Source organism: Coregonus lavaretus (genome assembly GCF_964263955.1).
Source record: "Coregonus lavaretus genome assembly, contig: HAP1_SCAFFOLD_1766, whole genome shotgun sequence".
Classification (NCBI taxonomy): domain Eukaryota; kingdom Metazoa; phylum Chordata; class Actinopteri; order Salmoniformes; family Salmonidae; genus Coregonus; species Coregonus lavaretus.
Window position 1 is genome coordinate 11,565 of NW_028165125.1, and position 27,799 is coordinate 39,363.

Consider the following 27,799-nt stretch of genomic DNA (forward strand, 5'->3'; position numbering starts at 1 on the left):
TGCATTGCATGGCCACTCTCTGCTTCACAGTGCAGGAGATTGTAGACTGATATCCTATCTACAGTATGTGTCATTTTGAACACTATGACTGAAAGTGACCACTGCAATGGTCTTGAGCAGTAGTTGAAGTAGTGAGCTGGTGCCGACCAACCGGCCTGCCCCCCTAATTGTTTGGTAATGAAGTAGCCTACCATCCAGCAGCTGTAAAATATGAACTAGTAAACAAACCACTGGCACCTTCTACATTTCACTTCAAGCGCTAGTCGTGACAGCACCAGAGAAATAATCTCTGACTGCTCAAATTAGAATGGCTAGGCTATAGCACAATGCATGTCACTGACTGTATATGAAAAAGTATGAAAATATATGCACTCACTACTGTAAGTCGCGCAGGATAAGAGCGTCTCCTAAATGACTAAAATGTAAATGTATACCCCATGCATTGAAAAGTGCCTCCACAACATCAAGACCCTCAGAACAATATTAAGAAGTAAAATCAGTGCAAAAGCTTAGCCCTGAACACATAGCGCTGGTTTCCAAGCGCAAGAATAAGGCTAGTCCTGGACTAAAAAGCGCTTTCAATGGATATGTTCCAATTAAGCATGTTTTTTAGGTTCAAATTTAATATGGCCGAAGAGTGAAGGCAACAGCTGAAATCTGAGGCAAGTCTGACCCCTAGTGGTGACAAAAGGTTTTTAATAAACTCTGACAACACTGCCAGCTAGGCAGCCCCGCCTACTCTGTCAACGAACGCCACACATCGACAGTCGGAAAACTCCCTAAAACGAAACAGTCTCAGCTGCTTCTTGACTAAATCAAACCACGGGAAACAGCTAGCTAGGAAAATATTAATTTGTTTACCATTCCGCTGTATGGATAAGTAATTTGCTAGCTTTTTGAGCACAAAGTGTAATCTACAACTAAACATGGATTTCAACGTCAAAAGGTTAGCAGCTGACGCCGGTACTTTATTCAGTCGTGCGGTTCAAGTAAGTTTACACATTTGTTGTTATTTTCTGACTTCAGATCTGTTGCGATCTTCACATTGTAGCTAGCTAACAATGTTGAGAGCGACGCATCAACTTTGGAAACTCTGCTGCTGTTTCAGGCCTGCTGCTATGGTTATATGCTATTGTTAGCTAGTTTGGAATGTTTCTCATATTTGGCTAAATAAAGCAAATGATGTTTCATGTTAAAGTCTCTACTTCTACATTACTTACTTTATTTGATACACTTTAACAGCCAACTAACAAATACATGTTTTGTTTGACCAAAAGTTTAGAATAGTAAACTCAGCACATCCGGTCTAGCTTGGAATGGAGTAAACTATGCTGTGATTGGGTAAACTCTGGTCCAGGGCGTTACGTGCGGGTTGAGCCCTGCATCTTTCCATTTTGTTCAGTATACTTAGCACATAAAGAGAAAGGCGTATCACTCTAGCAACATTTTTACTTTGGTGACTAACGAAAGTATATTGAAGCCAGTCACTAAACAAAATCGGGGATTCTCGATTATTTTAAACATTAAATGTACTATGCGGGGATGAATGCTTTAGCAACACAGAATAAAACAATTAATACATTGCCCATGATGGTAGTGACTGCCCATTACTGCTTATCACTTAACATAACTTTAATAAAATATTTCAGTTGTTGTGTATATTACATTTGTTTTCTTTGATGACTTTACTATTTCATTCCAAGTCATCATCTCATCTCTATAGAGCCCCACAGTGGAGGTGTCATAATACCCATAAAACCTAGCGGTCAAACAGGGAAATGCTTCCAATTGATTTTCTACCATTCATTTTTCCCATAGGGAATTTTAGAAACACTTAAAATAAGGGCTGTGTTTCGTGTAGGCTTACCCTGGCGTGACGTTTTGATAACCATGTAAATCAATATATTAGGGTCTATTTACTCTCTGATTTGAAAAAGTAGACATCATGCAGGACTACAAATCCCTGCAAGCTCCTGCACATCATCTCTAGCTGACACCTTTGCTAACAGGTATTGTGTCAATTTAAAACTTGCACAAGACAGTTAACAGAATTGTCAATTTAAAGAAATGTAGGCAATTTATTCATTACTGAATTTTGCTAACATTAGATAGTTAATCCAGAGATTTTTACCTTTGCCTCGATTCGGCAGTCTCGTCCAGATCATCATGGCATTTGTAGTTCTTTATAATAGCCACATTAGCAGCTAATTAGCATTTAATTTTGGGTGGGTAAATATATATATATACCTTGTCCTAGAGAGATTTACACGGTTATCAAAACGTCACGCCAGGGTAAGCCTACACGAAAACACAGCCCTTATTTTAAGTGTTTCTAAAATCCCAGATGAATGGTGGGGAAATGATTGGAACCATTTCCTTTTTTGACCGCTAGGTTTTATGGGTATTATGACTCCTACTGTGGTACTCTATAGAGCTACTGCCTATCCTGTCTGACAAAATCACTGTTTTAGTAGTTCATCAAAGTGAATAAGGCATACTTTTATGACAGCATACCAACTTGAATACCAACTATCAATCAGTTAGATCATGTACTTTCAGGTAGGCTACCTCACAAAGCAACTGCTCTCCTCTCTTCTTGGTTGCGCATTCTTCTGCCTCTTTTATGTAGCAGGCTAAATTAAACACAGATGGACAAGTAGGCGGTCAATGTATTTTGGTCATTCTAGTTAATTACCAGGTTTTCTGCGCTAAACTATGTAGAATATTAGCCTGTTGGAAACTACAACTCCCTACTATATCGCACAGTTCGGGCTTGATCTGATTTATCTCTAGAGAAACTGCAATGTGTGCATTTACATAAGTATTCATACTCTTTACTCAGTACTTTGTTGAAGCACCTTTGGCAGCGATTACAGCCTCAAGTCTTTGGTATGACGCTACAAGCTTGGCACACCTGTATTTGGGGAGTGTCTCCCATTCTTCTCTGCAGATCCTCTCAAGCTCTGTCAAGTTGGATGGGGAGCGTCGCTACACAGCTATTTTCAGGTCTCTCCAGAGATGTTCAAGTCTGGCCTTAGCTGCCACCACCATGCTTCACCGTAGGGATGGTGTCAGGTTTCATTCAGATGTGACGCTTGGCATTCAGGCCAAAGAGTTCAGTCTTGGTTTCATCAGACCAGAGAATCTTGTTTCTCATGGTCTGAGAGTCCTTTAGGTGCCTTTTGGCAAACTCCAAGCGGGCTGTCATGTGCCTTTTATTGAGGAGTGGCTTCTGTCTGGCCACTACCATAAAGGCCTGATTGGTGGAGTGCTGCAGAGATGGTTGTCCTTCTGGAAGGTTCTCCCATCTCCACAGAGGGACTCTGAAGCTCTGTCAGTGACCATTGGGTTCTTGGTCACCTCCCTGACCAAGGCCCTTCTCCCCCGATTGCTCAGTTTGGCCGGGAAGCCAGCTCTAGGAAGAGTCTTGTTGGTTCCAAGCTTCTTCCATTTAAGAGTGATTGAGGCCACTGTGTTCTTGGACCTTTAATGCTGCAGACATTTTTTAGTACCCTTCCCCAGATCTGTGCTTCGACACAATCCTGTCTCGGAGCTCTACGGACAATTCCTTCAACCTCATGGCTTGGTTTTTGTTCTGACATACACTGTCAACTGTGGGACCTGATAGACAGGTGTGTGATTTTCCAAATAAATGTCCAATCAATTGAATTTACCACAGGTGGACTACAATCAAGTTGTAGAAACATGTCAAGGATGATCAATGGAAACAGGATGCTCCTGAGCTCAATTTCGAGTCTCATAGCAAAGGGTCTGAATACTTATGAAAAAAGTTTTTATATTTTATATACATTTGTAAACATTTCTAAAAACCTGTTTTCGCTTTGTCACTATAGGGTATTGTGTGTAGATTGATGAGGGACATAAACAAATAAAAACATCCATTTTAGAATAAGGCTGTAACATATCAAAATGTGGAAAAAGCGAAGGGGTTTGAATACTTTCCGAATGCACTGTATGTGATGAGTTTAAAAACCGGGTAGCTGTTTGGGTAACTATTTAGCAGTCTTATGGCTTGGGGGTAGAAGCTGTTCAGGGTCCTGTTGGTTCCAGACTTGGTTCATCAGTACCGCAAGAAGGCTTCAGCCTCACATAATGTCCTGGATTAGAGCTATGATTGGGTTAGCTAGTCAGGCAAGCTAAGTCAACTTGGAAGAGGTAAATAGACAGTGCCAAGTACTTATGTCAAATAAAAGCTTCACTTTCATTGAGCTACAGGTAGCCTAGTTTAACAACTGACTTTTGTCAGTTTGTAGCCACTAGAGATTCACCCTTTCATTTCATATTCAGTTTACAGAAGAAAAACTTGGGCAAGCTGAGAAGACTGAGTTGGATGCTCACCTGGAGAACCTTCTGTGCAGAGCAGAATGCACCAAGCAAAACACAGAGAGAATCATGAAGCAGACAGAGGTTCTACTACAACCAAACCCAAGTAAGACTGCACTCACTGATTTGTCACATGCGCCAAATACAACAGGTGCAGACTTTACTGTGAAACCTTTTCCCAACAATTCAAAGTTAAAAAGTACGAAAAAAAAGAAATTGTAACACAATAAAATAACAATAGTCTATATACAAGGAGTACCGGTACCGAGTCAATGTGCAGGGTTACGAGGTAATTGAGGTAATATGTGCATGTAGGTAGGGGTAAAAGTGACTAGGCAATCAGGATAGATAATAAATAGAGTAGCAGCAGCGTATGTGAAAATGTGTGTGTGAGCGTACGTAGTGTGTGTTAGTGTCAGTGTAGTATGTGTGAGTGTGTGGGTAGATTCCAGTGTGCATAGAGCAAGTGCAAGAATGTCAGTGCAAAAAAATAAAAAAGGGGTCTATGCAAATAGTCCAGGTAGCCATTTGATTAACTTCAGCAGTCTTACGGCTTTCCGTGCGGTTCAGGAGCCTTTTGGTCCCAGACTTGGCGCTCCGGTACCGCTTGCTGTGCAGTAAGCAGAGAGAACAGTCAATGACTTGGGTGCCAATTTTTAGGGCCTTCCTCTGACACCACCTGGTATAGATCTCCTGGATGGCAGGGAACTCGGCTCTAGTGATGTACTGGGCAGTACGCACTACCCTCTGTAGCGCCTTGCGGTCAGATGCCAAGCAGTTGCCATACCAAGAGGTGATGCAGCCAGTCAAGATGCTCTCAATGGTGCAGCTGTAGAACTTTTTGAGGATATGAGGGCCCATGCCAAATCTTTTCAGCCTCCTGAAGAGGCATTGCTGTGCCCTCTTCATGACCATGATTGGTCCTTAGTGATGTGGACACAGAGGAACTTGAAACTCTCAACCCGCTCCAATACAGCCGCGTTGATGTGAATGGGGGCGTGCTCAGCCTTCCGTTTCCTGTAGTCCACGATCAGCTCCTTTGTCCTGCTGACGTTGAGGGAGAGGTTGTTGTCTCCCTGTAGACTGTCTCGTTGTCGGCGATCAAGCCTACCACCGTGTTGTCGCAAACTCAATGATGGTGTTGGAGTCCTGCGCGGCCACACAGTCATAAGTGAACAGGGCGTACAGGAGGGTACTAAGCACGCACCCCTAAGGGGCCCCCGTGTTGATTGTCAGCGTTGTGGATGTGTTGTTGCCTACCCTCACCACCTGGGGGCAGCCGTCCGGAAGTCCAGGTTCCAGTTGCAGAGGGAGGTGTTTAATCCCAGGGTCCTTAGTTTAGTGATGAGCTTGGAGGGCACTATGGTGTTGAACGCTGAGCTGTAGTCAATGAACAGCATTCTCACATACGTGTTCCTTTTGTCCAGGTAAAAAAAATTATAATAATGTAATTAACAGCCAATGTTTGCTTTTTTAATTGGGGCTATGGCAGTCAATTGCAAATTAGTCTGACATAATTTCTTATTTCACCACCACTAATGAGATGGGTGTGCTTGATGCATGTCGCATCCGTGCTTCTCAAATTCAGGGGGCGTGTTAGACAGTGCGCACCTCATCTCTCCTGTCACATCCAACCTGGATCGATATTTGTTATTAATGCAGACGAGAGCACTGAATCAGCGTAACATGAGTTTTAATGCTCGGAGGGAGATGGCACAGTATTCCCTTTGTGTCAGGAACCAAAACTCCTCCATAGTGACCTGTGAATGCGTTGTTTGCATGTTCGATTTCACTTACCGGCATGTCAACTGAGCCAGGATCCCAGTCAAACGGATTTCACTAATTCGGTCACTCATCTGAATAATGTTTTTTATTTCCCCTGCATGCTTGTGTTCAGTTTGTTGAGTTTCCTAAATATGTCTGTTACATAGGCAAGGAGTCACATTTTTATTTTCAGTACACAGAAAGTCAACAAAGTCTGTTTTTTACATCCATTGCGAATGACAACCGTTCCTCTCTCAATTCGAAAAATCTTTCCAACACTCCCCCTCGATAACCACCAAGCCTCTGTGTGAAATAGAACATTGTCATGCTCTGATCACGTATCACATAGTTTTGCAAACAGGTGTGCGCGATGTAGTTTACAATCTAAGTTACCTGCTGCGTATCTCCGAGTTCTGCGCTCAGCTCTTTTGTCACCAATGCTCTCAGGTTTCCATTATAGCTCAGTGGGTGTATCATAAATTAAATGGCGCTGACAGAGAGGGCTGCCTTGCTTCTAGGTCTAAGGAAACTTTGCAGCATTTTGTTTTTTTATGTATTATTTCATATGTTATTAGCCCAGGAAATTGTTTGTTATTACATACAGCCGGGAAGAACTATTGGATATCAGAGCGGCGGTAACTCACCAGCACTACCAGCATTACGACCAGGAATACGACTTTCCCGAAGCGGATCCTTTGTTCGCACCCCCCCAGGGCAATTGAACTGATTCCAGAGGCCTACCCAAAACAACGACAGAGGAGAGGTACTCGGAGCTGCCTTCTAGTCCGACTTAGTAAATTACTTGCTAATGTTCAGTCTCTGGATAATAAAGTTGACGAGCTCAGGGAGAGGGTTTCTTTCCAGAGAGACATCAGGGATTGTAACATACTCTGTTTCACGGAAACATGGCTCTCTCGGGATATACTGTCCAAGTCGGTCCAGCTAGTTGGGTTCTCAGTTCATTGCGCAGACAGGAATAAATATCTCTCCGGGAAGCAGAAGGGCAGAGGTGTATGTTTTATGATTAACGACTCATGGTGTAATTGTGATAACATACAGGAACTCAAGTCGTTTTGTTCACCCGACCTAGAATACCTCACAATAAAATACCAACCGTATTATCTCCCAAGATAATTTTCTTCGGTTATAGTCACGGCCGTGTTTATCCCCCCCTCAAGCCGATACCATGACGGCCCTCAAAGAACTTCACTCGATTCTATGCAAACTGGAAACCACATATCCTGAGGCTGCATTTATTGTAGCTGGGGATTTTAACAAAGCAAATTTGAGGAAAAGGTTGCCGAAGTTCTATCAACACATCGAATGTAGTACTTGCGCTGCTAAAACACTCGACCACTGCTACTCCAACTTCCGGGATGCATACAAGGCCCTCCCCCGCCCTTCTTTCTACAAATCTGACCGACTTAATTTTTCTCCTCCCTTCCTATAGGCAAAAACTCAGCACGGGTACTTCCTGTTTTAAGGACTATTCAACACTGGTCTGAACAATCGAAATCCACGCTTCAAGATTGTTTTGATCACGCGGACTGGGATATGTTCCGGGTAGCTTCAGAGAATAATATCAAAGTATATACTGATACGGTGACTGAGTTTATCAGGAAGTGTATAGGAGATGTTGTACCCACTGTGACTATTAAAACCTACCCTAACCAGAAACCGTGGATAGGTGGCAGCATTCGTGCAAAACTGAAAGCGCAAACCACCGCATTTAACCATGGCAAGGTGACTGGGAATATGGCAGAATACAAACAGTGTAGTTATTCCCTCCGCAAGGCAATCAAACAGGCAAAATGTCAGTATGGGGACAAAGTGGAGTCTCAATTCAACGGCTCAGACACAAGACATACAGTGGGGAGAACAAGTATTTGATACACTGCCGATTTTGCATGTTTTCCTACTTACAAAGCATGTAGAGGTCTGTAATTTTTATCATAGGTACACTTCAACTGTGAGAGACGGAATCTAAAACAAAAATCCAGAAAATCCCATTGTATGATTTTTAAGTAATTCATTTGCATTTTATTGCATGACATAAGTATTTGATACATCAGAAAAGAAGAACTTAATATTTGGTACAGAAACCTTTGTTTGCAATTACAGAGATCATACGTTTCCTGTAGGATCATACGTTTCCTGTAGGTCTTGACCAGGTTTGCACACACTGCAGCAGGGATTTTGGCCCACTCCTCCATACAGACCTTCTCCAGATCCTTCAGGTTTCGGGGCTGTCGCTGGAGACTGGCTAGGCCACTCCAGGACCTTGAGATGCTTCTTACGGAGCCACTCCTTAGTTGCCCTGGCTGTGTGTTTCGGGTCTTTGTCATGCTGGAAGACCCAGCCACGACCCATCTTCAATGCTCTTACTGAGGGAAGGAGGTTGTTGGCCAAGATCTCGCGATACATGGCCCCATCCATCCTCCCCTCAATACGGTGCAGTCGTCCTGTCCCCTTTTCAGAAAAGCATCCCCAAAGAATGATGTTTCCACCTCCATGCTTCACGGTTGGGATGGTGTTCTTGGGGTTGTACTCATCCTTCTTCTTCCTCCAAACACGGCGAGTGGAGTTTAGACCAAAAAGCTCTATTTTTGTCTCATCAGACCACATGACCTTCTCCCATTCCTCCTCTGGATCATCCAGATGGTCATTGGCAAACTTCAGACGGGCCTGGACATGCGCTGGCTTGAGCAGGAGGACCTTGCGTGCGCTGCAGGATTTTAATCCATGACGGCATAGTGTGTTACTAATGGTTTTCTTTGAGACTGTGGTCCCAGCTCTCTTCAGGTCATTGAACAGGTCCTGCCGTGTAGTTCTGGGCTGATCCCCCACGAGGTGAGATTGATGCCCCACGAGGTGAGATCTTGCATGGAGCCCCAGACCGAGGGTGATTGACCGTCATCTTGATCTTCTTCCATTTTCTAATAATGGCGCCAACAGTTGTTGCCTTCTCACCAAGCTGCTTGCCTATTGTCCTGTAGCCCATCCCAGCCTTGTGCAGGTCTACAATTTTATCCCTGATGTCCTTACACAGCTCTCTTGTCTTGGCCATTATGGAGAGGTTGGAGTTTTTTGATTGAGTGTGTGGACCGGTGCAGTTAATACAGGTAATGAGTGGAGAACAGGAGGGCTTCTTAAAGAAAAACTAACAGGTCTGTGAGAGCCGGAATTCTTACTGGTTGGTAGGTGATCAAATACTTATGTCATGCAATAAAATGCAAATTAATTACTTAAAAATCATACAATGTGATTTTCTGGATTTTTGTTTTAGATTCCGTCTCTCACAGTTGAAGTGTACCTATGATAAAAATGACAGACATCTACATGCTTTGTAAGTAGGAAAACCTGCAAAATCGGCAGTGTATCAAATACTTGTTCTCCCCACTGTATGTGGCAGGGTCTACAGACAATCACGGACTAGAAAAGGAAAACCAGTCACGTCGCGGACACCGACGTCTTGCTTCCGGACACGCTAAACGCCGCCTTCGCCCGCTTTGAGGATAATACAGTGCCACCGACGCGGCCCGTTACCAAGGACTGTGGGCTCTCCTTCTCTGTGGCCGACATGAGTAAGACATTTAAGGCTGCCGGCCCAGATGGCATCCCTAGCCGCGTCCTCAGAGCATGCGCAGACCAGCTGGCTGGTGTGTTTACGGACGTTTTTTTCCCTTTCCCAGTCTGCTGTCCCCACATGCTTCAAGATGGCCACCATTGTCCCTGTACCCAAGAAAAAAAAAGGTACCTGAACTAAATGACTATCGCCGCGTAGCACTCACTTCTGTCATCATGAAGTGCTTTAAGAGACGAGTCAAGGATCATATCACCTCTACCTTACCTGCCACCCTAGACCCACTTCAATTTTCTTACCGCCCCAATAGATCCACAGACGATGCAATCGCCATCACACTGTACACTGCCCTATCCCATCTGGACAAGAGGTATACCTATGTAAGAATGCTGTTCATTGACTATAGCTCAGCATTCAACACCATAGTACCTTCCAAGCTCATCATTAAGCTCGAGGCCCTGGGTCTGAACCCCGCCCTGAGCAACTTGGTCCTGGACTTCCTGACGGGCCGCCCCCAGGTGGTGTAGGTAGGAAACAACACCTCCACTTCGCTGATCCTCAACACTGGGGCCCCACAAGGGTGCGTACTCAGCCACCTCCTGTACTTCCTTTTCACCCATGACTGCGTGGCCAAGCACGCCTCCAACTCAATCATCAGGTTTGCAGACGACACAACAGTACTAGGCTTGATTACCAACAATGACGAGACAGCCTACAGGGAGGAGGTGAGGGCTCTGGGAGTGTGGTGTCAGGAAAATAACCTCTCACTCAATGTCAACAAAACAAAGGAGATGATCGTGGACTTCAGGAGACAGCAGAGGGAACAACCCCCCTATCCACATCAACAGGACCTCAGTGGAGAAGGTGGAAAGCTTCAAGTGCCTCGGTGTACACATCACTGACGAACTGAAATGGTCCACCCACACTGACAGTGTGGTGAAGAAGGCGCAACAGAGCCTCTTCAACCTCAGGAGGCTGAAGAAATTTGGCTTGGTACCTGAAACCCTCACAAACTTTTACCGATGTACAATTGAGAGCATCCTGTCGGGCTGTCTCACCGCCTGGTACGGCAACTGCACCGCCCGCAACCGCAGGGCTCTCCAGAGGGTGGTGCTGTCTGCCCAACGCATCACCGGGGGCAAACTACCAGCCCTCCAGGACACCTACAGCACCCGATGTCACAGGAAGGCCAAAAAAATTATCAAGGACAACAACCACCCGAGCCACTGCCTGTTCGCCCCGCTATCATCCAGAAGACGAGGTCAGTACAGGTGCATCAAAGCTGGGACAGAGAGACTGAAAAACAGCTTCTATTCTATTAAATAGCCTTCACTAGCACATTAGAGGCTGCTGCCTATATACAGTGAGGGAAAATCCCTTGCTGATTTTGTACGTTTGCCCACTGACAAAGAAATTATCAGTCTATAATTTTAATGGTAGGTTTATTTGAACAGTGAGAGACAGAATAACAACAAAAAAATCCAGAAAAACGCATGTCAAACATTTTATAAATTGATTTGCATTTTAATGAGGGAAATAAGTATTTGTCCCCCTCTCAATCAGAAAGATTTCTGGCTCCCAGGTGTCTTTTTATACAGGTAACGAGCTGAGATTAGGAGCACACTCTTAAAGGGAGTGCTCCTAATCTCAGCTTGTTACCTGTAAAAAAGACACCTGTCCACAGAAGCAATCAATCAATCAGATTCCAAACTCTCCACCATGGCCAAAACCAAAGAGCTCTCCAAGGATGTCAGGGACAAGATTGTAGACCTACACAAGGCTGGAATGGGCCACAAGACCATCGCCAAGTAACTTGGTGAGAAGGTGACAACAGTTGGTGCGATTATTCTCAAATGGAAGAAACGCAAAAGAACTGTCAATCTCCCTCGGCCTGGGGCTCCATGCAAGATCTCACCTCGTGGAGTTGCAATGATCATGAGAACAGTGAGGAATCAGCCCAGAACTACACGGGAGGATCTTGTCAATAATCTCAAGGCAGCTAGGACCATAGTCATCAAGAAAACAATTGGTAACACACTACGCCGTGAAGGACTGAAACCCTGCAGCGCCCGCAAGGTCCCCCTGCTCAAGAAAGCGCATATACACGGCCGTCTGAAGTTTGCCAATGAACATCTGAATGATTCAGAGGAGAACTGGGTGAAAGTGTTGTGGTCAGATGAGACCAAAATCGAGCTCTTTGGCATCAACTCAACTCGCTGTGTATGGAGGAGGAGGAATGCTGCCTATGACCCCAAGAACACCATCCGCACTGTCAAACATGGAGGTGGAAACATTATGCTTTGGGGGTGTTTTTCTGCTAAGGGGACAGGACAACTTCACCGCATCAACGGGACGATGGACGGGGCCATGTACCGTCAAATCTTGGGTGAGAACCTCCTTCCCTCAGCCAGGGCATTGAAAATGGGTCGTGGATGGGTATTCCAGCATGACAATGACCCAAAACAGACGGCCAAGGCAACAAAGGAGTTGCTCAAGAAGAGGTACATTAAGGTCCTGGAGTGGCCTAGCCAGTCTCCAGACCTTAATCCCATAGAATATTTGTGGAGGGAGCTGAAGGTTTGAGTTTCCAAACGTCAGCCTCAACCTTAATGACTTGGAGAAGATCTGCAGAGAGGAGTGGAACAAAATCCCTCCTGAGATGTGTGCAAACCTGGTGGCCAACTACAAGAAACGTCTGACCTCTGTGATTGCCAACAAGGGTTTTGCCACCAAGTACTAAGTCATGTTTTGCAGAGGGGTCAAATACTTATTTCCCTCATTAAAATGCAAATCAATTCATCACATTTTTGACATGCGTTTTTCTGGATTTTTTTTGTCTCTCACTGTTCAAAAAAACCTACCATTAAAATTATAGACTGATCATTTCTTTGTCAGAGGGCAAACGTACAAAATCAGCAGGGGATCAAATACTTTTTTCCCTCACTGTACATAGATTAGAAACCACTGGCCACTTTAAATAATTTTAAATATCTTTCATTACTCTTCTCATATGTATATACTGCAGCCAACCCCAATAAGCGGCCCGCGGGCCAGATCCGGCCCGCAAGAGCCAAATGTCTGGCCCACACTGACAGCATTGGCATTCACTTGTTATAATAAACATGAATTTAATATCCACGGCTCTGCTTTATTTTGAAATTATCCCACACCTTGACCTGTGGCCTTTACCGCGTGCATACGTAAGACGTGCTTCGCGCGCTTTGCGTACTCGTCTCCACTCGACTAGCTACCTAGTGTAGTGTCACACACACACAGTAGCCGCAGCCGCTCGCCAGTTAACCCTCTTTCATCAAAAGGACTGACCACTTCCTCACAAAAAATTATTAAATCCAGTCAAACCATCATGGCATTCGCCAAGATACGCAAGGTAGACCAGGAGAACCGTCAGTTCAAAACTGACTGGACTGAGAGGTATTGCTTTTTTTTACCGGACCACAACAGTGCTAAGCCCACATGCTTAATATGCATGCAGACTGTAGCTGTAATCAAAGCGGACAATCTGAAGCGGCATTTTAACTCTATTCATGCTGCCAGTTTTAATGCAAACTACCTAGAAAAATCTGACCAGCGCAAACAAAAAATTGCAAGCATGTTAACGTCATACAAGCACTCGGTTTTAACTATGTGTAAAACATCGGCACAAGAGAGCGCAACAGCTGCCTCATTACACGTTTCTTGGAAGCTTGCAAGAGCTAAGAAGCCATTCGCCGATGCAGAGTTAATTAAACAATGTGCAATCGACATGGCTAACTAAGTTTTAAACCAAGAGGAACCAATAAAAAAAAAGAAGTTGTTGAGCTGTTGAAGCAAGTGCCGCTGTCGGCTAACACGGCAACCAGAAGAGTCGGAAGTTTTAGCGGAGGAGTGTTTTTCCAGTCTACTCACAGATTTTAGGAAAACCGAAGCATTCTCACTGGCAATAGACTCGTCTTGTGACCGAACCGACATGGAACAGCTGTCTGTGTTCGCAACATTTTTTGATGGGAAGACATTCCGGGAGGAGCTGCTGTGTTTGATTTCTCTACCCGGGCGTACAACCGGGGAAATAATATTCACCGAGCTGACACAGTTCTTCGAAAGGAATGGCTTAGATGTGAGTAAAATTGTCTCTGTTGTTACCGACGGGGCTCTGTCAATGGTGGGACACCGCCAGGGCTTGGTAAGCAGGCTTTCTGCCGTTAACCCAGCACTCCTGGCATTTCACTGCATTATTCACAAGTCAGTTTTGTGCGCAAAACTGTGTGGAAAAATGAAAGAGACCATGGATACTGTGACTCGACTAGTTAACTTTGTCCATGAGAGCTCTAGTCTGCAGCATCGCCTTTTTAGAGCATTACTCGAGGAAATATCAGCTGAACACAAGGATCTTTTGCTCCACAATGACGTTCGCTGGCTGAGCAAAGGCCGTGTGTTGGAGAGGTGTGTGACCTGCGTGATGAACTTGTGTCATTTTTATCCAGCCGGCAGAGCCAAAAAGCCAGCAACTTTTTGAGCTTTTTAACTGACAACAAGGTGATATCAGATGTTACTTTTTTGTGTGACATCATGTCTCATCTAAATCACCTTAACCTGCGACTACAAGGCAAGAACCACACTGTTGCTGACATGTATGAGGCAATTGAAGCTTTCCGGTCAAAGCTGCACCTCCTGGAGAGAGACATTCACTTTCCACGTCTGCATGAGCATTATGAGAAGAATAAAATGCAGGAAGATCCAGCAATGAAGGATTTTGTGTCCAGGCTGGCAGAAAACTTCAAGGAAAGATTTGAAAGCTCCCCTAAACTCTCAGCTGACATCCTTCTCTTCGTAAGACAGCCATTTTCTGTGTCAGCTGACGGCCAGTGGACTGCAGAGGCCAAAAAGCTGGTGCCTTCCATAGATCTTGGAGATGAGCTTTGAGCAAATCAGATGTTCCCAACACAAGGATGCACTGGTGAGTGACTTTTGGATCAACGTGGTTCCCCAAGCTCGTTTTAAAAACACCAGAGATATTGCAATGCTCTTACTCACGATGTTCCCCTCAACATACATCTGTGAATCAGCATTTTCTTCAATGAATGCTATCAAGAGCCAGGACAGAAACAGACTCTCAGATTCACATCTTGGACAGTGCCTCAGGATTGCCACAACAGAATACAAGCCTGACATCAGAAAGGTTGCCTCATCCCGTCGCTCTCACTGATTGGTGAGTGAACCAGATCCAATTATTTTTTTGCTAATCTTCTTGTGGTATAATAATTATTACAATGAAATAACCATTTCATATTTAATAGCATGTTTCCTACTAAATCTGCTACACAGCTTAAATAAAAGTAAATGGCATCCAACTAGTTAGTAAAATTTAAAACTTAATACACAGCAATAAAAAAAAAAATACACAAATAAAAGCTAATTAATTATATTGTCACATTAATATCAAACACTTTTGGTTGTTAACAGCTTGATATTATTTGGTTCACATATTTTAAAAGTTTAAAAACTAATGTGGCATATTCTGATAACACATTTGAAAAGTACCTAACAAAAAATCTGTCTGTCTGTGTTTGTCCTTCTGTCTCTTCTCTTAGAAAGACCGCCTGAACGCAAATATCCAAAGCATGGGTGTTCCAGACAGAAGTGGGCGCTGTGTGTGTGTGTGTGTGTGTGTGTGTGTGTGTGTGAATGTGTTTGCTGACTGTTTGCACAGAATATGCTCCAGGGGCATTTCATAATTAAATAGTTGGTTTTGGACTAATTTAGTATTTTTCATTTTTCTCTTATGTGACTCCTAACACCACTACTAATAATTATAAAATCACAATAGAAGTGAAAACTGATAAAACATAAAACAAACATGTTGGCCCTCGGCTTGGCATGCCTGACCAAATGTGGCCCTTTTGGAAATCTAATTGGGGAACCCTGATATACTGTATTCTATACTATTCTACTGTATCTTAGTCTATGCCGCTCTGACATTGCTCGTCCATATATTTATATATATATATTCTTAATTCCATTGCTTTACTTAAATTTGTATGTATTGGGTATATGTTGTGAAATTGTTAGATATTACTGCACTGTCGGAGCTAGAAACACAAGCATTTCGCTACACCCACAATAATATCTGCTAAACACGTGTATGTGACCAATAACATTTGATTTGATACAGTGCGTCCATATGACAGAGGGAGACACATTCATAACTAGAGTGCAGAGGCCTACCCGCCATCCCGGGATAGATGGAGCCCCATCTGTGCAAAAGCCCACCATTCAGTCCCATGGAATCTGTTTTTCGTCAGTTTAGCCACACAGCACACTGAACATCCCATGTGCTGTTTCATGCTCAGGAATCGTGAAACAGAACATTATGTCCTCGTGAATAGCATCCCCCGACATGTAGCGAACAAAAGTCAACACATGGTCATCTCGGCCCGCACAGCTAATGTCCATTTGGAGAGCATAAGGTGGGGAATTTTTGAGTCATTCAGTCAGTTTCCTCTTGATTGCTAGCAATAGCATAAATCCTTAGTTTCACAGTGTTATCTGACAAAGGTATTGATGTGAGTTTCTGTGCCTTTGCCTCCCCACACATTGTTTTCACCATATCAATTGCGTCCGGTAATATCAGTCTCTGTAATAGTGTGTGGTTTCATAGCATAGCGGGCCTAGCCATTCACCGAATGATTCAAGTGCAACGGTCAAGTGCAGCCTTTTCCCACGATCTAAGGGCGCTCTCTGGTTTAATTCTAACTTTTAGATTAGAATAATTTTCATTTAGATTAAGGTTAACCACATTACAATGATTTTGAGAGACAAAGACGATATTCTAACATTTAAAAAAACTTTTCCCGCGACCCCATTTTCATATCCCTAGTTTGGGAACCGCTGCTGGAACTGCTGAATCTATGACAGTGTTTCCCATATTCAGCCCAGGGGAGAACGACTGACCCCTTTCATTGACGCCACGGAAGTTCAAGGCCGACCGCGGTACTGCATTGTTAGCAGAAAACAGGATACCCCATTATAGTGAATAGAAAAATGGTAATCTTTGTATTATAATTTAAGACAATCATGGTACCAATAATCCTAATTGCTTCTAATACACCAGATGTATGTCCTTGAACCAATTTATTTTAAAATCTCATACAGAGGATATAATGTATACTAATTATATAATATAAGGATCATTTAGCGCTTCAATGCGCTATTGATTCTTCACATAGGAATGAATGGTGTCACGTGGTCGATGGCTTTGTCCATTCATATACAGTCGTTGATTCAGCCCCATTTAAAAAGTAACTGTTAAATGGCCTGAAATAGTATTTAAAAAATGAAGAAGCATTACATGTGGATGCTGTCATGGTCTAGTAAGGTGTCTAATACTGTAGGCTCTGTGGATTATGTGTTGTCTTGGCTTCAGTCAGCTGTAGAAACAGGCTTGCCCTAGATGTTACACAAATATATTAGGTATGACTGTGCCATAGACACAATGAGAGCCAAGGTATTCATGAAACTTGACCAGCAGCTGCTGCAGTACAAATTCAACTCTTAAAGGGATTCAACTGATGCAAAATTAGCCTACTCTGGATGTTAACAAAGCAGAAAAGAGTAGACAGTGCTGGTGTTTACTTTAACATGATAATTTCTCTTTGAATACCAAAACATAAGCTAAATTTTTTCCTACATGGAAGTAAAAATCTAGGCTAATGTAGCCTTTGACAGATTCCCATGAAACCGGTTGTAAGAATAACGGTTGGTTTTTGAGCCTAGTTCCTCCTCAGTAAAGAAGCAGTAACTGGTTAGCCACTTTCCCTTCATAGCCTATAGGCTACATTTTATCCAGATTTTGTGCCACAATTGGACGGTCATAATCCTTTACATTCTAAGCCTAGGCTACATAGGCTACATAGGCTGCATTTACACAGGCAGCCCAATTCCGATCATTTAAAAAAACGAATTGTTATTTTAAAAGATCTGATGTGTGATTGGTCAATAGGCCAATTATTAGAAAGAATATCTGAATTGGGCTGCCTGTGTAAACGCAGCCATATTCTTCAAAGAACCACACCATGTGTACTTATGAGTATTGACTGTTAAACAACAGTTGGGTGTCTATGCGACTGTAAACTCAGCTGTGGACCCTCCTCTGAGTTTACACCATGGTGCTGCATAGCTCAGTCTGCTGCTAGGGCCAGACGCATGCATGCGCACACACACACACACACACACACCTTATCTCCAGGCACACTCACAACCAAAGCACACCTGCTTCTGCTTGCTGTTAGGCCTAGTTTATTATGATTGTACTCAACAGCTAGTCCTATAGTTGCTGGTTTAGTAGATAAAGCAGTTGGCTCCATCAAAGGTGGTTGGTTAGCCTAGTGTCAGAATTTACTTGCGTATAGTGTAGTCAGTGTAATGTCTTATGTAGGTCTGTGCTAGCTCAGTTAGCCTACTATAAGGCTCTTTTGAACCCCAGAAATGTTGTTGAAGATTTACTAGACTAGATCGCAAACTGGATATGCCTGTGTGATATCCCTGTTATCTGGCAGTCCGGTTATGCAGCACAAGGTTACTCCTTAGTCCTGCTTCCTCGTGACTCTCCTTTCTCTCTAATTTAATTTATCGTATAATTTTCAGATGTCAGAATAGAGGAATTTCTGTACGAGAAACTGGAGAAGAAAGTCCCCACGCGGATGAACAACCACGAGATGCTTGGCCAGTCCATGATCGAGTCGGGGAGTGAGTTTGGCCCTGGAACGGCCTATGGTGAGTGAGTTGTACCTGGGGTGCATTAATAAGTGCAACGGAAAATCAAAACAAGCATTTCTTATTGGACAAATGCAGGTAGTCCCTCTGTTTTTTTTGTCCCGTTTGGTTCCTAGTGAATACTACCCTTAGGCTGCGTTTCATTCCAGAAATGTGTTCACCTCCCCTGTCAGATCTGTCAAGGGGAGTGAACAAAGGCAGATGGGAGAGAACATCTTCCTGGAATGAAACACTGTCCTAGGATGACATTTGTAAAAAGTGTTTAAAAAAATATTGTAATAATGCAATTTTTATTTATAGTCTATATAATTGATTTTAAAAATATATGGATTCCCACAGCTGTCCGTTTATGTCGATTATTTATCACATGTGCACTGCACACATACAGTGGGGGAAAAAAGTATTTAGTCAGCCACCAATTGTGCAATTTCTCCCACTTAAAAAGATGAGAGAGGCCTGTAATTTTCATCATAGGTACACGTCAACTATGACAGACAAATTGAGGGAAAAAAATCCAGAAAATCACATTGTAGGATTTTTAATGAATTTATTTGCAAATTATGGTGGAAAATAAGTATTTGGTCACCTACAAACAGGCAAGATTTCTGGCTCTCACAGACCTGTAACTTCTTCTTTAAGAGGCTCCTCTGTCCTCCACTCGTTACCTGTATTAATGGCACCTGTTTGAACTTGTTATCAGTATAAAAGACACCTGTCCACAACCTCAAACAGTCACACTCCAAACTCCACTATAGCCAAGACCAAAGAGCTGTCAAAGGACACCAGAAACAAAATTGTAGACCTGCACCAGGCTGGGAAGACTGAATCTGCAATAGGCAAGCAGCTTGGTTTGAAGAAATCAACTGTGGGAGCAATTATTAGGAAATGGAAGATATACAAGACCACTGATAATCTCCCTCGATCTGGGGCTCCACGCAAGATCTCACCCCGTGGGGTCAAAATGATCACAAGAACGGTGAGCAAAAATCCCAGAACCACACGGGGGGACCTAGTGAATGACCTGCAGAGAGCTGGGACCAAAGTAACAAAGCCTACCATCAGTAACACACTACGCAGCCAGGGACTCAAATCCTGCAGTGCCAGACGTGTCCCCCTGCTTAAGCCAGTACATGTCCAGGCCCGTCTGAAGTTTGCTAGAGTGCATTTGTATGATCCAGAAGAGGATTGGGAGAATGTCATATGGTCAGATGAAACCAAAATATAACTTTTTGGTAAAAACTCAACTCGTCATGTTTGGAGGACAAAGAATGCTGAGTTGCATCCAAAGAACACCATACCTACTGTGAAGCATGGGGGTGGAAACATCATGCTTTGGGGCTGTTTTTCTGCAAAGGGACCAGGACAACTGATCTGTGTAAAGGAAAGAATGAATGGGGCCATGTATCGTGAGATTTTGAGTGAAAACCTCCTTCCATCAGCAAGGGCATTGAAGATGAAACGTGGCTGGGTCTTTCAGCATGACAATGATCCCAAACACACCGCCCAGGCAACGAAGGAGTGGCTTCGTAAGAAGCATTTCAAGGTCCTGGAGTGGCCTAGCCAGTCTCCAGATCTCAAACCCATAGAAAATCTTTGGAGGGAGTTGAAAGTCTGTGTTGCCCAGCGACAGCCCCAAAACATCAATGCTCTAGAGGAGATCTGCATGGAGGAATGGGCCAAAATACCAGCAACAGTGTGTGAAAATCTTGTGAAGACTTACAGAAAACGTTTGACCTGTGTCATTGCCAACAAAGGGTATATAACAAAGTATCGAGAAACTTTTGTTATTGACCAAATACTTAATTTCCACCATAATTTGCAAATAAATTCATTAAATATCCTACAATGTGATTTTCTGGATTTTTTTTTCTCATTTTGTCTGTCATAGTTGACGTGTACCTATGATGAAAATTACAGGCCTCTCTCATCTTTTTAAGTGGGAGAACTTTTGTCAGCACAATTGGTGGCTGACTAAATACTTTTTCCCCCCACTGTATAACCTAATGGGCTACTTGCTCAGCCCGCAAATGAAAGATAAGATCACCTGCTATTGAAATAATGCACACATCATTCACTTTCCTGTCAGATCTTGACCCGGGACAGTATTTATTTCATTCGGGCCAGTAGCTTTCAGTTTGCCACTGGCAAATTTACTTGACTATTGAGCCCTGTGTGTGCGATGCTAATGGTAGCCTAACCATCTTTGGGTAACTACAAAGTAGCCTATGCCTACCTGGCAGAATCATGATTATTTGCATCAATCCAGTGGCCATTTGTTTTGAAAACCCCATTACAGGTGCGCTACAGAAACACCACTAGCCAAACACAACCTGGCTGGTGCACACCTGAAATAAAGGTAACTACACAAAAAAAAAGAAAATCTCAGATTTTTCCCAGACCTCAAAAGTGATCCACTGATATGGTTTAAGCATTGTTGTAGACTTGGAACATCTCATTTTTTTCTATTGAAAAAGTGTTTTGAGAGCCTGATAATTAATATTGATGTAGCCTGTGAATGAATCAATTTTATTGGACATATTTAAAATACAGCTGAACACAACATTCACATTGGCCAGGTGCCAAGGAATTCCTATGCGTTATCTTTAAAAAAGCAGCTCAAATGTCCAGCATCTGAACAGCATCTGTGTCCTCCTGGACGTCGCTGTAGTCAAACTTTTAATTTCTACTTTCTGGTTAAACCTTATCTACTTCCTGTCCCTACAGGAAACGCACTTATTAAATGTGGCGAGACGGAGAAGCAGATTGGAGGAGCGGAGAGAGAGTTCATCCAGAGCTCAGCCATCAACTTCCTCACGCCGTTCAGGAACTTTCTAGAAGGAGACTTCAAAACCATCCTGGTGAGTATCAACGGGATGATCCGTTCAGCATCCCAAATGTCACCCTATTCCTTAAATAGTGCAGCACTACTTTTGACCAGGGCCCATTCATTCCCCTGAGGGTCATGACCTTTTGGATTGAAACTAGGTGGTTGGAAGTAATTTAATCTAAAAGAGTCAAGGTCCCTTTTCTCTGCCATTGCCCACCATGTGAAAGCTAATTGGTCATATTTATGACATGACGTTATCTTCCTGTTTCTCTGCAAGCCCTCGTACAGTACACTCTAGTCTGGTTTTATTGGCATTACTATATGTAATGACGAGCAGCAGGCAGTCCTATCAAGATCAACTGTTTTGATTCCAAATGTCATAATGCAGCTGATTTGATAGTAATCTGTCATTTTTTGTTTTGTTGTCCATGTTTTTTGTGCAGAAAGAACGGAAGCTTTTGCAGGTGAAGCGTTTGGATCTGGACGCGGCAAAAACCAGGCTAAAGAAAGCCAGAGTCGCCGACGCTAGAGCAGTGGTGAGTGGACTATATACTGTCCCTTTTGTTTCAACACACACATATACACAGACACACACACACACACACACACACACACACACACACACTCAAGTCTGAAATGGGTGGTAATATAGCACAGTGTTCATTTGTAGATAATAAATTACTAATAAGAACAACATCAACAAAGAAACCTTGTCAAGAGAGACCATGTTGGACGGGTGAAAGGTATTTGGGCGTAGTCTGCTAAGTCTCCTGACACACACGTCACTAGACTGATGCACAACGCTGTGGCCTTGGTTACACAACATTGGCTGAACCTTCCCCCCCTCCATGACACACTGTCACATGGCTCGCTATGAGAAGGGCCAGTTCCTAATTTCTATTTCTCTGGAGCTCCTCGCTCTCTCGTCCACCATCCTGTTTTCCTGTAGCTCTCCTCCTCCTGTCCTACTATCTAGCCCTGTAAGTCCTCTCCTCTGTGTACGTCTTCTCTTTCTTGCTACATGTTCAGTCTCCTGCATGTCACATGGGTGGCTGAAGGCTGGTTGCCTTTTCATTAATGTGAATGCATGGCCTGTATCATTGAAACTGTAGTGGAATAGTTTCTAGGCTAATGCTAACTAGTCTCTACCAGGCCAGGTACATGCATACTCTAATTCAGGGATCATCAACTAGATTCAGCCGAGGCCCCATTGAGGGGATGGTCCGTGGGCCGGAACATAATTACAAATCATTTGTCTACTGCAAATGAACCGCTAGAAGCCCAAACAGATATATTAGACTAAAACATAATCATTTCAAACGTTGCTTACATTTCTATACGATCACATATCTCTATTATGCGTGGGAATACTTTGGAACAGATTTCCAAAATTAAAATCACTTGGCACTGATTTGCTGGTGTTTTGTCTTTTGTGTCCAACATTTATTTTCTCAGAAAACAAGTACTTTACTGACAACACTTAGCCTATTATACAATAGAACTGGATGTCAAATACTGTACTACATAACAGCTTGAAACAGGCTTATTACACTACAGTATCTAAGGTAAAAGGCCCATGTAAAGTGGTGTGACCTCATCACATGGTGACTGTGTAGGTCTGCCTTCTCTTGTGATCCACCCTTCATTATCTAGTTAGCACTATACCTTAGCTGTGGCCTTGGTTTCCCTGCAAGCTTTGTTGTTACCAGTCTAACTGATATGATCTGATGTCATCATGACTGACTGAGTGACCATGTCCTTCAGAGGATTGAGCTGTTGACTGTTACAACAGACGCAGCACATTACCAAACTACGAAGTGTGACGTTGTGAAACAACAAGTAGCAGTGATGGTTAAAAAACATATCCTCGTGATCCGCATTAACAGGGCAATCTGGGATTCAAACATCAGCAAAGTGGTCAGTCACCCCGCCAATTTTTTGTAAAAAGATGGGCCTGGAGAAATGTTGTACCAATCCCAGATTGGCTCTTTTTTTTAAGGTAACCAGCTAAACTAAAGCTGCATTTAGCCTAGCATACTGTGTGTATCTAAATTATGTACTGTAGGAGGCCTGAGTCAATTTGTTGGGACAGCTGTCTGCTGTTTCCCTAAAGGATGTCGACAACAGCAAGAGAAGGCCGCTTGGCGTTTGTTGTGAAACTGTGTCATGTGGTTGTAGTACAGCTTGTGTATCAGTCTGTGGATCTGTGAATGCTAGTGAACTGACATGCACTATTGTGTGGTGTAGTCAGACTATTGTGTGTGGTAGTCAGACTATTGTGCTGTGATGGGATAGTAGGCTATGTTGTGTTGGCTGTTGACAGGCTAGAGATAGTAGGCTATGTTGTGTTGGCTGTTGACAGGCTAGAGATAGTAGGCTATGTTGTGTTGGCTGTTGACAGGCTAGAGATAGTAGGCTATGTTGTGTTGGCTGTTGACAGGCTAGAGATAGTAGGCTATGTTGTGTTGGCTGTGGTGTCGCAGCAGCTGTAGCTCTAATAGAATGACTCTGTCACTGTTTCACAACGCGCTAACGAACAGATGTGGCCATAGGAAGTGACCGAGGTGAGTGGAATGTTCAGCAGCCATGTTGGAACTGAGGACCAGAACGCCTCCTGCTGGCGTCATGGTCAGCAGCTGTTTGTGTCAATCAGTCTCTCTCTCTCTCTCTCTCTCTCTCTCTCTCTCTCTCTCTCTCTCTCTCTCTCTCTCTCTCTCTCTCTCTCTCTCTCTCTCTCTCTCTCTCTCTCTCTCTCTCTCTCTCTCTCTCTCTCTCTCTCTCTCTCTCTCTCTCTCTCTCTCTCTCTCTCTCTACTCTCTCTACTCTCTCTACTCTCTCTACTCTCTCTGCCATCTCTCTCGCTCTCTCTCTCTCTCTGGAATAATAATGTAAAGCTGGAAGGAACAGAGAGGTCCAACACCATTGTCAATGTCCCAGTGGCCATCAGTCAATGTTTATGGGGCTTTTCCTCTGCATGCAACTGCTAGAGTGAAATGAGCCAGAAGAATATGCCAATTGTCCTCTCTCTGCCTGATAACTCCTGTTCCTGAACTACACAGAGGCACCACACAGCATAATGAAAAACAAAGGTTGTCCTGGTTTCACTTGGGGTTGAAATAAATGGCCTAAACTTCCTTTCGCGGTCTTCTTCACAAACGGGTTCATGATGCACAATCAGTTGCTCCAAAACATACTTATATTAAGCTGGTTTACCTTTTTTCATCCCTGAAAGGTGTGTTGTTTTCCTGTGGCAGACAAGTGTTTCTGTGCGTCTGTGATGACAGTGTGTGTTGTTTTCCCCCCAGGCAGAGCAGGACCTGAGGATGACCCAGAGTGAGTTTGACAGACAGGCGGAGATCACCAGGCTGCTCCTGGAGGGGGTCAGCAGCACCCATGTACGTACCCTGACCTCTGACACCACGACAACCCCACGACCCTGTGACCCCGCATGACCTCAATCTGAGTTTGTCTGAAATGGCATCCTATTCCTTTTATTGTGCGCTTCCTAGCGGAATAGGGTACCCTAAAAGGAATAGGGTGCTATTTCAGACAGCCTCTGCCTGTCCCTGCACACAACCCTCCATGACCCTATGACGCCAGCATGACCTAGATTCTGTCTAACCCAAAGGTTCAACTACTGTACCAGCATGCATCTTTGGTTACATTCATAAATACCTGTTTGTAGAGGAGAGTTTTCCTGTTGGTAGACATGCCTCTCTTTCTCCCCTTTCTCTCTGTCTCCTTCTCTATCACGCTTTTTCTCTCTTTACAATAGGCACACCACCTCCGCTGTCTGACTGACTTTGTAGAGGCCCAGACTACATACTATGCCCAGTCTTACCAGTACATGGTAGACCTCCAGAAGCAACTGGGGAGGTATGTTTACCTACTCTTGACAAATCATCTCCATCTAAGTGTGTGTAGTTTATTCTACTACAGTTTTGTTGGCACAGCATTACATATATTTCTAAAGTGTGGTTAGGTTTTTTTTTTTTACCAGTGCTACTCCTCTTCTTTCCCCAGCTTCCCGTCTACGTTCTCCTCCAACAACAACCAGTCGTCTAGTAGTTCTGGTGGGGCAAGTATCTCAGTACCCACCATCCCCTTGTCTGCCTCCATGCCCAGCCCCTCTCCTGGCCGGGGCTTGTCAGGCTTCAGTGAGCTCCGGAGCTCCAGCGGCAGCCGCAAAGCCCGCGTTCTCTACGACTACGATGCTGCCGGCAGCAGTGAACTCTCCCTGCTCGCTGATGAGGTGGGTAACATGGGACTGGGGTTGAGCACTTCTCAAAGCTTTAATGGGCTCTGGTTTTGGGCATGCCTTTCCATCTCTCTGGTTTTTCTTGCTCGCTCTTTGCCTTTTAGCTTTCTCTTCCTCCATCTCTCCTTCTTTCTTTCCGTCCCACCTTATCTCATGCAATTGTTTGTTCCGACTTCAACATCTGAGGTTCTTGCTGATGAGATGTGTTTATTGCATTGCTACTATTGGACTGCCTGACTGAGAGGGAGCGTGTTCTGTCTTGTATACGTCCTGGTCCAGGTCATCATGGTGAGCAGTGTCCCAGGCATGGACTCTGATTGGCTGATGGGTGAGCGGGGTGCCCAGAAGGGTAAAGTGCCCATCACCTATCTGGAGCTGTTGAACTGATCAGAGCGGAGTGCTGTCTGTATGTGGGAGAGACTCCAGAGAGTCCAGACTGCGGGGCCAATATTCATAATGCATCTCAGAGTAGGTCCTAGGATCATTTTTACAGTTTAGATTATAACTATATGGACAGGTGGGATATGATTACCTGATCCTAGATCAGCAGTCATACTCTGAGACGCTTTGTTAATACAGGCACCAGGATCCAGAGGAAAGCAACAAGCAAGCCCAGAGTAGTAGAGCTGGGAGCTCCTATTTATACTGTCGACCACGGGATGGGGTCTGCTCCATGCTCATTCTGTCAATTCAATTAATCAGGAGAATTGTAAGTCAGTTAAAAACATTGTGAATTTAATTTCAGTTCGTCAAAGGAATTGGATGGATTGAATTGGAACTGACCCTATCCCTGCCGTGCCATGTACAGTATGCAACTAACTATGTTTATACAAGCCGCTTCGATGCCTGTTTTTCTCTCAATGCAATCTTAATTCAATATGTGCCAGACTTTCTCCACAACCTTCCATATGTACAACCAAACCTTTTTGTTTACAATACAATTCAGATGGTGATCTTAAAGTGCTTTTTGATGTGATTTCTTTCTACTCACTGCCAATTATAGTCCAGTTTGTAATATGGGTGAAATGCTAGGCATGTCTTTTTTAATATTTTTAACAAGACAGAAAAGCACTTAATTTGCATAGGACGACTGAAAGTTAAGATTCTTTTATTTTTAAGTATTATTTTGTAGATCATAATCATATGATCATCTTGAATTGTAGCTACTGGTTGCCTTTTGACAGTTACACAGTGCCTTATGTGAAACTGACAGACTTCCTCAGTGGAACCTTAACCATGACAGAATCAGGGCTATAAAGTTCCAGGAAAATTCCATTAGATTACAGTGTGCAGTTAGAATGGGGAAGGTCTTAAATTTCATTAAGGATTGTCTGGCACGGCTAGGAGAGGCATGTGCCTCTGATACTGTCTCAATCTGACTGAGGTATCTGGAGAGATGTATCGCTCTCTGATGTAGGGGTGGGTTAAACAGTACAGTTAACCCTGTAAGACCCTGTTATAAATGCCATAACTGTAGCTATCCAGTAAAGTATTTGTTAATAAGAAACCATTTCAAACAATCCTATTTCTTAATATTGACCCCTAATCTATATTTTATTTACATTATCTGAGAATTAGGGACCAACATTTTCACTGTCAGCAACATTATTTTAGGAAAGCACATCGACTTTAGGTAAGCCTTTTTATTTCATTCATTCAGTAGTAGCAACTCTCAAGGAGCCTCAGGTATTCTCTTACTGCTTCTGATTTGATTATACAATATGGTTAATTAGTCAGTTTAATATGGGCTGTCCTCAGTGCTCTGCGGCATGTGGCTAGGCTTTATGTTTACTTTGATGGGCAACAGTGCCTTAATGGAAAGCAAGAGGTGGTCTTCATTTTTTCAGTACTTACATGTAGTGTGTAACCAACCAGATGCCCCCCCCCCCCCCCCCCCCCCCCCACAACTCCTATGCACGCACGCACACACACACCAATGGAGGCTGCTGAGGGGAGAACGGCTCATAATGAGGGACGGAAGGTAGCAAATGGAATGGCCTCAAACACATAGAAACCATGTGTTTGATGTATTTGATACCATTCCACTGATACCGCTCCAGTCATTACCACAAGCCTGTTCTTCCCAATTAAGGTGCCACCAACCTTCTGTGACACACAAACACAAACAAACTAGTTCATTGGGGAGGTTAAATTATATAATGGCTTATTGCTGCTTATTGTTTTTTGTTTTTTTACTGTAATCATAGAATTGTAAAGAATATATGCAGTATGGTATTAAAGTAATAACATTTTG

The 27,799-nt window shown here is 43.5% G+C and overlaps 1 protein-coding gene across 2 annotated transcripts; it reads left to right on the forward strand.

Annotated features, from left to right (window-relative positions):
• Positions 1-735: 735 nt before the first annotated feature.
• LOC311116251 (endophilin-B1-like) lies at positions 736-27,799 on the forward strand. 2 transcript variants are annotated; one of them, XM_084191358.1, is made up of 9 exons: positions 736-989; positions 4,309-4,450; positions 18,332-18,460; positions 21,185-21,318; positions 21,731-21,823; positions 24,593-24,682; positions 25,063-25,163; positions 25,311-25,539; positions 25,825-27,799. In XM_084191358.1, the coding sequence occupies exons 1-9, from the start codon at positions 927-929 to the stop codon at positions 25,930-25,932; spliced, it is 1,089 nt and encodes a 362-aa protein (XP_084047484.1). In that variant the 5' UTR covers positions 736-926; the 3' UTR covers positions 25,933-27,799. The 2 variants fall into 2 exon arrangements, with proteins under 2 accessions (XP_084047484.1, XP_084047485.1); XM_084191359.1 differs by lacking the exons at positions 736-989; positions 4,309-4,450 and adding an exon at positions 15,107-16,732.

What these genes read in the sequence shown, in the direction of transcription:
- LOC311116251 (XM_084191358.1), top strand. Translation starts at nt 927, where the DNA reads ATGGATTTCAACGTCAAAAGGTTAGCAGCTGACGCCGGTACTTTATTC. An exon ending in TCGCCGACGCTAGAGCAGTG is followed by an intron (nt 21,824 to 24,592) that starts GTGAGTGGACTA and finishes TTTTCCCCCCAG; the next exon opens with GCAGAGCAGGACCTGAGGAT. An exon ending in TCTCCCTGCTCGCTGATGAG is followed by an intron (nt 25,540 to 25,824) that starts GTGGGTAACATG and finishes GTCCTGGTCCAG; the next exon opens with GTCATCATGGTGAGCAGTGT.